The 12,815-nt window shown below is 35.0% G+C and overlaps 1 protein-coding gene across 4 annotated transcripts in view; it reads left to right on the top strand.

Moving 5' to 3' along the window:
• Nipped-A (Transcription-associated protein Nipped-A) overlaps window positions 1–12,565 on the top strand; it is a 207,852-nt gene extending 195,287 nt beyond the window's left edge. For all 4 annotated transcript variants that reach the window (XM_081739846.1, XM_081739844.1, XM_081739845.1 and 1 more), the window contains exons 61-65: window positions 1,387–1,530; window positions 2,661–2,802; window positions 5,197–5,393; window positions 9,757–9,897; window positions 12,172–12,565. In XM_081739846.1, coding sequence (XP_081595972.1) covers window positions 1,387–1,530; window positions 2,661–2,802; window positions 5,197–5,393; window positions 9,757–9,897; window positions 12,172–12,249 — 702 coding nt within the window. In that variant the 3' untranslated portion in view covers window positions 12,250–12,565. The remainder of the gene's footprint in view (window positions 1–1,386; window positions 1,531–2,660; window positions 2,803–5,196; window positions 5,394–9,756; window positions 9,898–12,171) is intronic.
• Window positions 12,566–12,815: the final 250 nt, after the last annotated feature.

The following is a 12,815-nucleotide window of genomic DNA, read 5'->3' as shown; positions in this document are numbered from 1 at the left end:
GATTATGGCAAGACAATTTACTTAAATAGGTCATGTTTTGACTGCTATGCAAGTATATCTGTAAACATATATGAGAGGGAAAAGATAGAAAATTTGTCAATAATATGATGATCTAAATTTTAAATTGACAATCAAATTAGGAATTTTAAAAAATTTAACTATGTATGACTAAAAAATAAAAACAGTCATATACAGTACCAAGAGTTTATGACACATCTTTGACTTAGCTGACAGGTCAGTTAATGAAGCTATTTTCAAATTATAGTAATAAGCCAGAACTTATTACTTAGTACGTCTTGTTGTGAATTTTCTTAGACTGTTTCGGCAGTTGCCTGTATTCATCGTTCTTCCCTATTTACCGACTAAGACAGGTGTATTTGTCCAAATGGTCTAAGAAAATTCATTGCAGAGTCTATTAAGTTCTATCATAACAAAGTATATTCATAAAAAAATTCATAGCAAAGTGTATTAAGTGTAGTAAGTTCTATCAGTTAATTAATAACATACATCAACTTCTGTCATTAGATAAATATCTTCAAATTAATTCTTCCTTGTAGATTAATACGAATTGTCTTCACAACCAGAAACGACAGGTAGCAAGGAAGAACATATCCGACATATAGCGGTCTAAATTCCTGTCAGTTGACTTTTTAAATATATGAAACATATTTCACAATCTACGTAAATAAAAATAGTCGCGTCTTTTTTCCTTACAATTGACAAACCAGTGAACAGTTAATTGTTATTATTTCACTCATTTCAAGAAAGCAGTTCTTAGGCCGAAACAGGTGTTTATAATTATATGATTTTAATGATTGTGATAACTGACCACCAAAGTGTTCAGTAAATTTGAATGAAAAGAGAGTGCGATATAACGATGAACATTTTTTCACTTCCGTGACATTTTTCCAAGAGAAGGAGATAGTGGCAACGCATATTTATTAGCTTCCGAAAACAAGATGAAAATCATCACCTATCCCAACTCTTCGACATAAATTAATACAGCACAAAGACAGTAGAAAGCAAGCCGCAATTTAGCAGAACTAGCTTTTGCCGTGTTCTGCTGGAACAAGTAAGATATTAGGGCTGAAGATTCTCTGCTGAGGGCCCTAAAGTGGCCACCCCCACATAGACGAACTGGGATTATTGAAAAAAAAAAAAAGTTTTGCGTTGCTAATGAACATGGCGACCTAGTGTACCTCTATTGAACCTCTCTGTTTTTATTACTTTTCGTTTTTATGGTACTTAGAAATGTCTGTAAGCAACAGACGAGAGAAATATATTGTGTAGATCCAATTCCTTAAACAACATGAAGGTAAGAAATTTTTACTTTCAGTTTAAATTCTTGTCACTTGTCAGACTATAATGAAGTGTGTATATTTACAGGCACGAGGATCTCAAGCTAGTCATCAGGTGCTGAGAGATATTCTTAAGGAAGTTCAGAACAATATGGTTCCACGGTTTATGCTGAAGGACTGGGCAGCCCATACGTTCCCTTCTGCAACTGACTATTGGACATTCAGGAAGATGGTTCGTATATTTCTTATATATATTTGATCATGTCAAAGCTTAATGTGATGGCACATCTTACCGGCACCGGCTCTCGTAACCGGCCCTTACTAACTAAAAGTGCCAATTTTGTATTGTCGATTCGCCTCGGACAGCAAGTGATACAGAGTATGATGTTTGGAGTTCAAAGATAAGTGTGATTTTAATTTTTAAGTTACATTGAGACAGCTAACGATATAATATCTGGTAACATAACACGCTATTTTGGAAATATTTTGAGTTTTATATTATTACTTTTGTTGAGGTTGTTACTCAGAATGCTTGTGGTTATGACGTAAAACCACGCCATTGAAAGAGTGACTCAGAAAATTAGGTTGATGTATAAAACGGAATTTGGGTCAGGTGATGAAATTTGTTAACGCAATATTTACATAATGAGGAAATTCATTATGTAAGTTAAACTGTCTTCAGCACATAAAACGAATTAACAGACAAAATTACATAATTTTTAATTGTATAACAAATTTTTTACTTGAAATTATTATTCTTTTTAATGGCCGGTTACATTATTATTACTGTGTGATCAACATACCGAATCATATCTTTTTTATTATTTATTATTATTCTTAAATGCCGAAAACATATACCGTCACTATGAAAAATCCATACTCAACATTTTTTAAATATAGTTGTTCATTATGACAGAATGATTAATGATAATGAAGCAAACAAAAAAAACATGTCAACAGTGAGAAATATTTTACCCTGTTCTATTCAAAATCTTTTACTGTTGCTACGAGTGTTGGGAATGTCGATGAAAGCAGACTTAACCTTGAAATTCATGGAATAAAAATATGCGATAGGACAGGATCGAATCCGGGTCATGTGCCAACCACTATACTATCCATTTGAAGCGTCGTGTAAAAAAATCCACCATATTATTTCGATTCACCTTCTTTACCTTTTTAACCTCTTTTTAGTACATTTTTGTAGTTTCTTGAAAAAGAGCCAAATATTGTGGCTTGAAAATTCGAAAACCATACAGAAATTGCTGAAAGAAATACTTAAAAAGTTTCTGTGCTTCCATGATCAGTGTTAGATTTTATTATTATTATTATGTAATAATTATTTGCGTATTTTTTAAATTTCAGTTCACCCTTCAGTTAGCATTAGCTGGATTCGCTGAATACGTATTACATTTGACGCGTTTGAATCCTGACATGATGTACATTCACCAAGATTCTGGTCTTGTCAATGTGTCGTACTTCAAATTCAACGTGGATGACATATCAGGTTAGTGTAATCGTCAATATACGCTTCGTTAGTCGTAGTCATGTTTCTTAATTGGCTATTTTCTGTGCATGTAAAAACATTTCTATCATAAAATTCATAGTAGTGAATATACAGGAAAGAGAAAGAAATAAAGAAAAAAACATGGGTGTTTGAGAGAGTTATATGAGGATTGAGTGGCAATAGAGAGAGGTGGAAGAGAGAAATAGAATAGTAGTGGAAAACGCAGTTAGGAAAATGAAAAATGGGTGCAGATCAAATTCCCGTAGATATGAAGAGCCGGGCAAAGAAGGGATAGAAAGTTGAAGCAAGGATACAACAAGAGAGTACTGTTAGAGAGGAACAGTTAGTTTCATGCCAGGAAAAGGAACAACTGAGACAATCTTGGCGTTGAGGCAATTGATGGACCGATATAGGGAAATGTAAGCTGAGTTACATAGACTTAGAAAAGGCGACATAGTCGACAGTGTTCCATACTATGGCGATGCATGAAAGAAAAAGAGGATTATGAAAAATATGTGTGGCTGACAAGTAACATGTACAAGGGAGCAGAGACCAAAGTGAAGAGTAGTGTGTATACATTTCCCTTTAGTAGTTTGTTTGCATCATGGATTAGCTGTCAGCCCCCATTTATTGAATTTGGTAATGGATATGTAGGCGAGGAAAAAAAAAAAAAAAGAATAGCACCATAGAGTACGCATTTTGCGGATGATGTCGTTATATGCAATCCAGAGATAACACAGGGAAGAAACTGGAAGAATAGAGCATAATGTTGGAAGAGAGAGGCGTGTGGAAGAAGACGCTCAGGATAGAAGAGAAAAAGAATTGAAGACGGGAACGCCAACCCCCATATAAACACTGGAAGAGGCGGAGACAAAGAAGTTTCGTTCTATCAGGATTTTTGACAGAACTTGTAATCTTTGAGTAATGATTGAAACTTATTTCGATGAACGTTCAAAAGATTAACGGTATACCGATTCAAGAACATATTTATGAATGCGACCAATCCTTATCTGCCATAACAACACAAAGCTCTACCAAAATCAGCAGAGAAGTAATTAACGTGATCCCAGAAAAAACAGTGGAGTTCCAAAATAAGAACAATCACAAAGTGGTGGTTCTATAAGTCGAAAGCGAAATCTGGAAGAAAGAAAAAAAAAAAGTTGAAATTACTTTTAAAAAAAGGTAGAATGAACATTTATCAGGGATTTTTTTTAGTTTTTATTTATTTATTTATTTTTTTTAATAAGAGAATGACAACCAGTAATAGCTACGTATTGATAATTGAAAGATATGTTCCATGGTAGTCGTTAAAAGGAACTTGTCCTGATACGCTTGCATATTGGAAAATTTCACTCCATATATTCTTACTTACTCTGTGTATTAGGCCTTCCTTATTATGAAGAGGTGTACTGCCCCTCAATTCATTCATATATTCTCTTGAAGTGTTTTGAGTACTCAGATATTAAAGAACTCCTAGGCCTATAGAATGATCTTAGTATTATTTTGGGGTGATGCAGTTTCTTTACTAAAATCGTATCCTAGAATTTATTCGTAGTAGTGATCTCGTTAACGTTTTCTCATTGGCCTGTTTATTGTGTTGTGTCAGTTTCTTTAATAATCCTTTTAATCTTTGTTGTGTCCTCTTCAGAAATTATTTTTATATTTCGGTCTTAGGTTTTTATTTTAACTTTTGTCACTTTCTAAAGAAGTTTTTTTTTTTTTTTTTTTTTTCTAATCCCCAAGTTATACTTCACGACATTCTGACATGTTATTGTACTGTGATCCATCGTTATTAATTATTAATTCTTTTAGCGTTTATTATTGGTTTCTAACTTGTCAGTCTTATAAACTAAAAGTTCAAGCTGTTAGCATATATTGTGACGGGGACAAATAGCCTTAGTACTGGTGTCCTCATTATTTAATATTTAATTATACTTTTAATCTCCGTCTTTAATTTTAAACTTAGCAGTTTTTGCCTGAGCTACAAGTCAAGCCATTAGCTTTTATCGTTCTGGGGAATCTCCCTAATGCACACAAAGAAACAAATCAGTACTTCTGTTAATCATAGTCTGCTATTCTCGTAATCATTTGTGGTGTGAACTGTTATGTCATGAAATAATCTTGTCAGTGTATTAATTAAGAATGTTAATATTTTGAGAGCAATACTAAATATTTGTATAATTGTAAGCTTCTGGGTTATGCAATCATTAAAGCTTAGCTACATAATATTTAAATGATCGGAGTTACCTTTCTCTAGTATTTTCTTATCTTTTCTCCTCTTCCCAGTCAGTTGATGAACCGAGTAAAGCTTCAAAACCGTAGTGTACGTGTTTAGTGTTTTGAACGCAATTTGATATATATATCGCATAGCTTTATTGAAACTACTACTTGCAGGTGAACTGGATGCTAACAGACCAGTCCCTTTCCGTTTGACCCCAAATATCTTTGAGTACCTGACAGTAATAGGGGTCAGTGGACCTTTGACTTCAAGTATGATCGCTGCAGCCAGATGCTTTGTACAACCGAATTTCAAAGTTCAGACCATTCTGAGAGCAATTCTTAGGGACGAAATGATTGCATGGTACAAAAAGGTAAGAATACGTGTCACTGTTTTATTTCCTTCGCTAATAAGATTTTTAAAAGTGCGCACCCAGAGAATGTATATGTAATGAAATAAATAAACATCTGAAGTTCGAACATTAAACTTTACATTTGTCTACTTAAGTATGAGAAGTCTTGAAGCAGTTAAGAATCTTCTCACTTGGAACGTATTTTGTTTTCGTCCGAGTGCTGGTTCTTAAATTAACTTCTAGATTGCAAACATTTAGATTAAAAAGTTCTTCCCTAGTGAGAGCTGTAAATAAAAAAATTGAATGAGTAATGATCATGCGTACTTAGAGTATAAGTCAGTTTTATAGTGGACGAAAGTATTAGGTTGTGCAAGTCAAACATGCGTAAGCATTTATTCAGTATACAGGGTTTTCGAGAATGAATAGTGGAGTTTCATGGGGCTGGTGTGGAGGAGTGATGGCACTTGGGTTGTTCGGCAACTCACCGAATACTGTTTTGTTCGGCAACTCAATTAGTTTCTTTAGAGCAAAAACAAATGCAATGCTACCAGAATACATAGTGACAAAAAAAAAAAAAAAAAAAAAAAAAAAGGTAGTTCGCATCCCATGTGTTTCTGTGTGTGCATCATTCACAGCACGACACACTTTCAGATGATAATCAATTTTACAGTAGACTCTGTCGTGCATGTCTGATGTAAGTCCCAATTGCATCTTTGATTCTTGTTTTCGGATGGTTCACATTATTATCGTCCGGACGCGTGTCATGAATGGTACACACACAGAAACATATTGACATGCAGACGCACTTTAACTTCGTGTGCGTATGTGTATGTGTGAGTGAGTGCGTGAGGGAGAGAGAGAGAATATAGTAGATTCTAGTAGCACACTGAATAAACTATTTGAGTTGTCAGATAAAACGGTGTATCATTCAGCTACCCACGTATCATCACTCCTGCACAGCAGCCCCAAGAAACCCCATTATTAATTTTCGAAGGTCCTATGTAATAAACAGGAAATGCTACAAAACTGAAATATCAATATATCCATAAATAATGTTCCATTGTCGATGACGCGCTGTCTGCGGTACAGAAACGCTGTACTCTGCGCTGTCTGCGGTACTCTGAAAGAGGTCACGCACATAATCTTATGCGTTGAGTAACAGCTTTCAACTCATCAAAGTTTGTGTTGCGCATGCCCTCTTTCAGAGTATCCAACATGTTTCTGTAGCGCAGGCAATGCGTCATCGACAATGATGGACACTACTTATAAAATACTAACGTTCCAGTTTTGTAGTATTTCCTGTTTATTATATATATTGAAGTAAATGCTTACACACCTTTGACTTGGACACCCTTATAGTAAGAAATAAACTAGATTGCAAGTAGAAATGATTAAGTAGAAGGATCTTCGATTTTGTAATAAAAACACAATTTTTTATGAAAATTATTTCATGCGTAGGGAAACCGGGTACATCCTTAGAAATTATGATAAAACACTCCATTATTATTGCACCATACTCTCTATAGAAGTGTTTTTTAAACTGTAGTCCTCAAAGTATTCCCTTATAATCTTCTGAGATTGCACATTAGTCCAGGAAATACAGAAAGTATTGAATATAAGTGAATTACGTATCATCCTCTATAATTGATAATCTCAAACAGGTATATATTATACAAATAATACATAAATTGTAACATTTAATAAGTTAAATGTTATGCAAATTATAGTAGCTTATATAGATGAATTATTATAAAAATGTAACTTATAGCTTCAGTTATTAAAAAAATAAACTAATTCGTATTCTCTTCTATTAATACCAACATAAAATTAATATTTTTTCTAAAAAAAAAAAAAAGTATAAGTATTCTAGTGTAGCGGTATATGTTCAAAATTTTAATATATAGTCATGGATAAATTAATAGCAACCCTGTAATTTTACGCATTTATAAGGATTTCAAAGAAGTTTCTAAATATGCACAAATATACAATGATATATACATCAAATTAAAGGAAATTTTATATAGAATCCAAATCTACTCACTGAAGTTACGTATATTTAAACAATTGATGATATTCAACAAAATATGACGTCAATTGTTTAGTGAAGTGAAAGTAAGTGAAGTTAAGTGAAACATGCCCAATTGATTTTGGCTCAAGCTAATACTTGATTGGATCCACGCTTAGTAATAACATCTTTGCATCGTTCTGGCTTGCAGTTTACTAAGTTTTCTGGTGTGTCTATTGAAATGCAGTGTTACCAGACGTCGTTTATTGCTTGAATTAACTCAGCTCTCGTTGTAGGATGTCTTGCACGAACCTTATCCTTCAAAATACTCAATAAATTTTCAATTGGGTTTAAGTCGGGCGAATTACCAGGCCAAGGAAGTTGGGTAACATGACGTAAGGACAGCATGTAATCTTTTATAACTTTGGCATGATGACAAGGGGCAGAATCGTCTTGAATAATAAAGGAACCACCGTTGAATAAAACTCTACCCGTAGATATCATTGTCGTTTCAAGAATATGTTTATATGTTTGTGCATTAGCAACACCATCACAAATGTGAATTTTACCAATTCCACTAAAAGAAAAACACCTCCAAATCATTACACTGGTAGAGTGCCTTTAAATTTTAACAGTACACGGAGAATTAAGTGCTTCACCAGTCATGCGATAAACTAGCGCGTGAATTATTGCTATAAATGGTTATTTTCGTCTCATCACTAAACAGAACTTTGCGCCACTAGTCACTTGTCCAATCCTTGAGAGTTGTGGCCCACTTTACCTGTCTTTTACGTTGTTCCGGTGTAAGATATGGCTTAGTGACAGCTCTATGTGAACGCAAACCCATTGATTTTAACCTGTTTCTCACTGTTCGCAGATAAACGTTGACACCAGATGTTTCCCTCCAACTTCTAGCAAGATTTGCTGATGACTCAAACCTGTCTGAAAGACACAACCGTCACAGTGCACTGTTCTGTCTAGGCGAGGATTTCATTTTCCGACCACATTTGCCAATTCTTCCACTTTTTATGCACCCTGCTTCCCGAATCTTGGCCGGCTGCCTACCTACTGTACTTTTATGCAGTTGCATAATTCGGGCTATTTCAGCATTAGTTTTGCCGCACTCACTTAATGTTTTAATTCTAAGGCTTTCTGTGTTACTAATAAAACTCCAACTGACCAAAGGAGTATATACATTTTAAAATTTTATATATATATACTGTTTTGGTCAGTTGGAGTTTTAATAGTAATCTTGAATTTTCCAAAGCTACATGAATAATTTACAGGCTTTCTGTGGTGTAATGTGACACGTTTTACTCATGTCGATGTCCGATATCAATAATTTATAAACGGTAAATCAATATTTATGGGTAAAACTATCACTTTCAAATTTGTCAGTAAAAGTATCACTACTACAACAACACAATTACATAACCCAGGGCACCTACACAACAACTGAGGAAGCAGAAACCATACTGCATGTATGGAACGTGGATTACCGTATTGAGCGCAGACCTCATTGAAAGTAACATCGAGTCATTCATTAAATGAACATTTAGCATAACGGATTTGTGTTTCCTTTCTCATACGTTTTGTTGAATATCATCAATTGTTGTAAAGATAAGTAACTTCTGTGTGTAAATTTAGATTCTTCATAAAATTTCCTTTAATTTGATGTATATATCATCGTATGTTTGTGCATATTTAGGTAAAAACGTCTTTGAAATCTTTATATATGCGTAAAATTCCAATGAGTTGCTATTAATTTTTCCATGACTGGATATATATATAAAATTGCGTAAATAATAATAATAATCGAAAGAAGCAAAAGTAAGGTGGTCCGTAGAACATTCTGATAGTAAGAGTAGTCCCTACTTGAAAAAAGTTTGAAAACCGCTGCTATGTAGGACAGAATTTGTTGAAAATTAAAAGACTGAAAAAATGCGGGATTGAACTGGAAATCTAACCTAGGTCTCCGGCTTGCTGTACAGATCTTCTGATCACCACAGTGTGAATACCGATATCAAGAGTAAAAATTATATGATTGTTTGGGAAATGGACTGAGTAGCATAGTTGTTAGTGCAACGGCATTTTAAGCCGAAAATTCTTTCGATTCCAAGCTCCAATCGCGCGCTTTTTTCGCTCGTTGAGTTTTCTTTGAATATTAACTGCGTCTTTGTGTTTACTTTTTATTGCTTTCATTTAAGACGTAGTCCCAAATTCACTCAGAAAATCACTTCATTAACGAATGCTTCAGTTTTATTTCTATTCTACTTCTGCTTTAAAACATACAATACTTCTCATTTTCACTTTGTAAAATTCTCCATAGTGTGTATTGTTAATGTTTGGATAAGTGTTAATATTTATTATTAATTTCAGAAACAAGACGATCAGGAGAATTTGACGTCAACACCAGCAGACATGGAGGGAGAACTTCTCATAAGTATGGTAACTCGAGCCGAAAATAATATCATGAATCGTCTTCAGTCATTGTCCCATTTTGATGGAACAGATAGTAAGGTAAGCGCTTGATGCGATAAATCTTAAATTCTTAACATTCTTTAAGTCGTAAAAAGAGTAAAAGCTTAATTTTACCATTATTTTCATGCCCTGTCACACAGCTGATCATCAGTGTGAGGAAGAGAGTGGGCTAGGAGAGCGGCCTTATTTGTCTTGCTATATTAGAGAATGCCTTCCGTTAGCAGAGTGTGATACGCACCTATCTAGTCATACTCATAAAGCTTATTTAGGTTTTCATTGTTTTCCACTGTCTATTGAGCCACGTCAGTAATAGGAAAGGAATAGAGAAAATAAATAAAGAAAAAGAAGAGAACCAACTTTTATATATATTCAAAAACTGAAAAATACATGACTAGAACGAGAATTGAACCCAGGGCTCCGGCTTACAGTGCTGGCGCATTAGCCATTACGATGTCCGATCATATGGCTGATCAGAAAGCAAACTGGTAGGGCTGCTTCCGGCTGTAATAAAGAGCTGAAACAGTCCAGTTCAGACGAATTTCGAAAGTTATTTCCTGTTATCATTATGAGGCTGTTACGTATGCAGCTGCCAAAATAAATATGTATATTGCGAAAGCTCCAGTATGACACATTATTAGTAGACATTTTCCCAAACGGACGAAGCTACTGCTAAACTTTCAGAAATTTGACTTCAGTATCGTTACGATTGCTCTCCTCCGTGACTTAACCACTAACAAGGGCGTCATCTGTTGGAATCCCGTCAATGCGCTTTAGGCGATAGCACTAGTTCGAATTAAAATTCAAAGATCCCGACTCTCACTTTGAGCCCATCAACTCGCCTGCAGTTTGTTACATAGGGTACTCTCATCTTCGTGTCAGTCTCTCTCAACTTGAAATGCCAATATTTTGAATACACAAGCATTATTTATTTATTTTGACATCTGCTGTTTGTGCAAAAGGGAAGCTTACATAAAAAATCTGCTGTTCCTTTCTGTGCCAACTGAAAAAGTTAATACTTAACCTAGTCGCGTAATTGTCGAATATTTCAACAGAAAAATGAACCAGTGAACTGAAGAGAAAAATCCCACCTTCGACTCTTTAGCCTTGTCGTAAAGCAAGTGCTTCTGAGACCCTATCTGCCACTTACGGCTATCCTAGTTATATCGGGCTATTTTAATCGGCATCTTACTGCTAGAATATACAAGTCTGGATTGTGTGTTTGTGCACGATATCTCATGTTATCTACAAAACGTCAAATCAGGCATTAAAAAAAAAAAAAAAAAAAAAAAAAAATCCTTTCTCAGTATAATAATCATATGCTTATGAATATCGGACGGCATCGGGATCTCAGTATGTGGACAAACCTATTTGTGAGCTACCTCAGTGCTAACCACCGTCGGTTTTGCAGCTTTAATAATCAGTAGCGAGGCTACATTAGAAGTAGACCTACAGTTTAATGTGGAATCTGAAGATAAGCTCCCACAGAGAACTAAACCAAGGTCTCCAGCTCCAATGACGTGCACGCTCACCATATAGCGATGAGAGAGCTCTAACTCTTGCTAGACAGCTAATATATTAATCCGACACCTTTTGTCTGTCTTTAATCTTGGGAAACTATTCCACGGAGTTCACACGTTCTCTTATTTGTGTTGTACAAAAATTGGTACAATGATGAGAGAGAGAGAGTGTATCATCCACACCTGTCGAGTTAGACTGCACTACTGATGTCCAATGATATTGTGACATGTATCCAGTACTTATCTTGCTTTGGTGAAGTGTTCAGTCACACCTAGTCGAAAGAAAAGTTTGCACTTCTTCAGTGTTTTTTTCATCTTAAAACCAGAGAAAATTGCGACATCCAGCCACAAGCCTTGTTGTTAGCCTGTATTCATGTCGCCTAGGCCAACCTTGAAACTTGTGGATTACGTTTAAAATAAGATATATATATATATTGAAAGTGTTATAACTGGAGAGTTCTGAAAACAAATTATACAGATGCAGTTTCAGTCGCAGTTCTTGAGGGAAATCACAATAGTAAAAATTAAACTTTTACTTGAAAGCAAGGGAAGGCAGTTTCTTACCATAGTTCGAAGCCATTAATGTTTAACTTTTAGGGCTTTAATTTTTAGGGACTGGTCAAGAGTCACCAGTGTGAAGTTTATAATTGTCATTCTGGATGGTAATTTTCTCGGTCTAGAGAGAATTTGAGTTCTGTTTCCGTGCGTAATAGTGTATACTGTTATAATTTGGCATGCGGTGAAAAATAAAACCAATAATAATGATGCTAATATATATTGTTTTTTCTTGTTGCAGGTGAGCACTCTCTTAGCAGCAGCAAATAGCCACGATAATCTTTGTCGAATGGATCCGGCGTGGCACCCTTGGCTTTGAAAAACATTCGGTAATCAACAGTTACCTATACTGTGTATGTGAGATTTACAGTTTAAATAATTCCTTGCGGATTTGAAGAAAACGTACAATATTTTATGGAATGTGGACATTGTATGTATGTGTGCGTACGTACGACTAAAAATATAATGTGTATATTTAATGCATATATAAATATTTTATGCATACAAATTATGTGCGAGTGTAGAAGCAAGAAAGGACTTAAATGTGTGCCTACGTACGACTACGTGTGTTTGTAAAGTAGTGTGAATTGTGTTGTAAGAGAATTACTTTTTATAATAAATTCCTGAAAATTGTATCTTGCCTTTCAATATTATTATTATTATTATTATTATTACTAGATGTTGCGTCCAAGACTTCGACCGTCTGTACACTATAGGTTAAAACGAGGCCCGTATCCAAGGGGGGCCGGGGCCCCCCTAAATTTTCGCTGCCCCCCTAAAATTTTCACGATAGGCTTGAAAATGAACTATAATACGGTGATGCACTATAATATGGTTGGGTCGGGCCCCCCTAACTTCGGCCGGCCCCCCTCCCCTACAGTTTTT

The sequence above is a fragment of the Thermobia domestica genome, chromosome 15, assembly GCF_964235325.1.
Source record: "Thermobia domestica chromosome 15, izTheDome1.hap1.1, whole genome shotgun sequence".
NCBI lineage: Eukaryota > Metazoa > Arthropoda > Insecta > Zygentoma > Lepismatidae > Thermobia > Thermobia domestica.
This window is presented reverse-complemented; position numbering and strand designations above follow the sequence as displayed.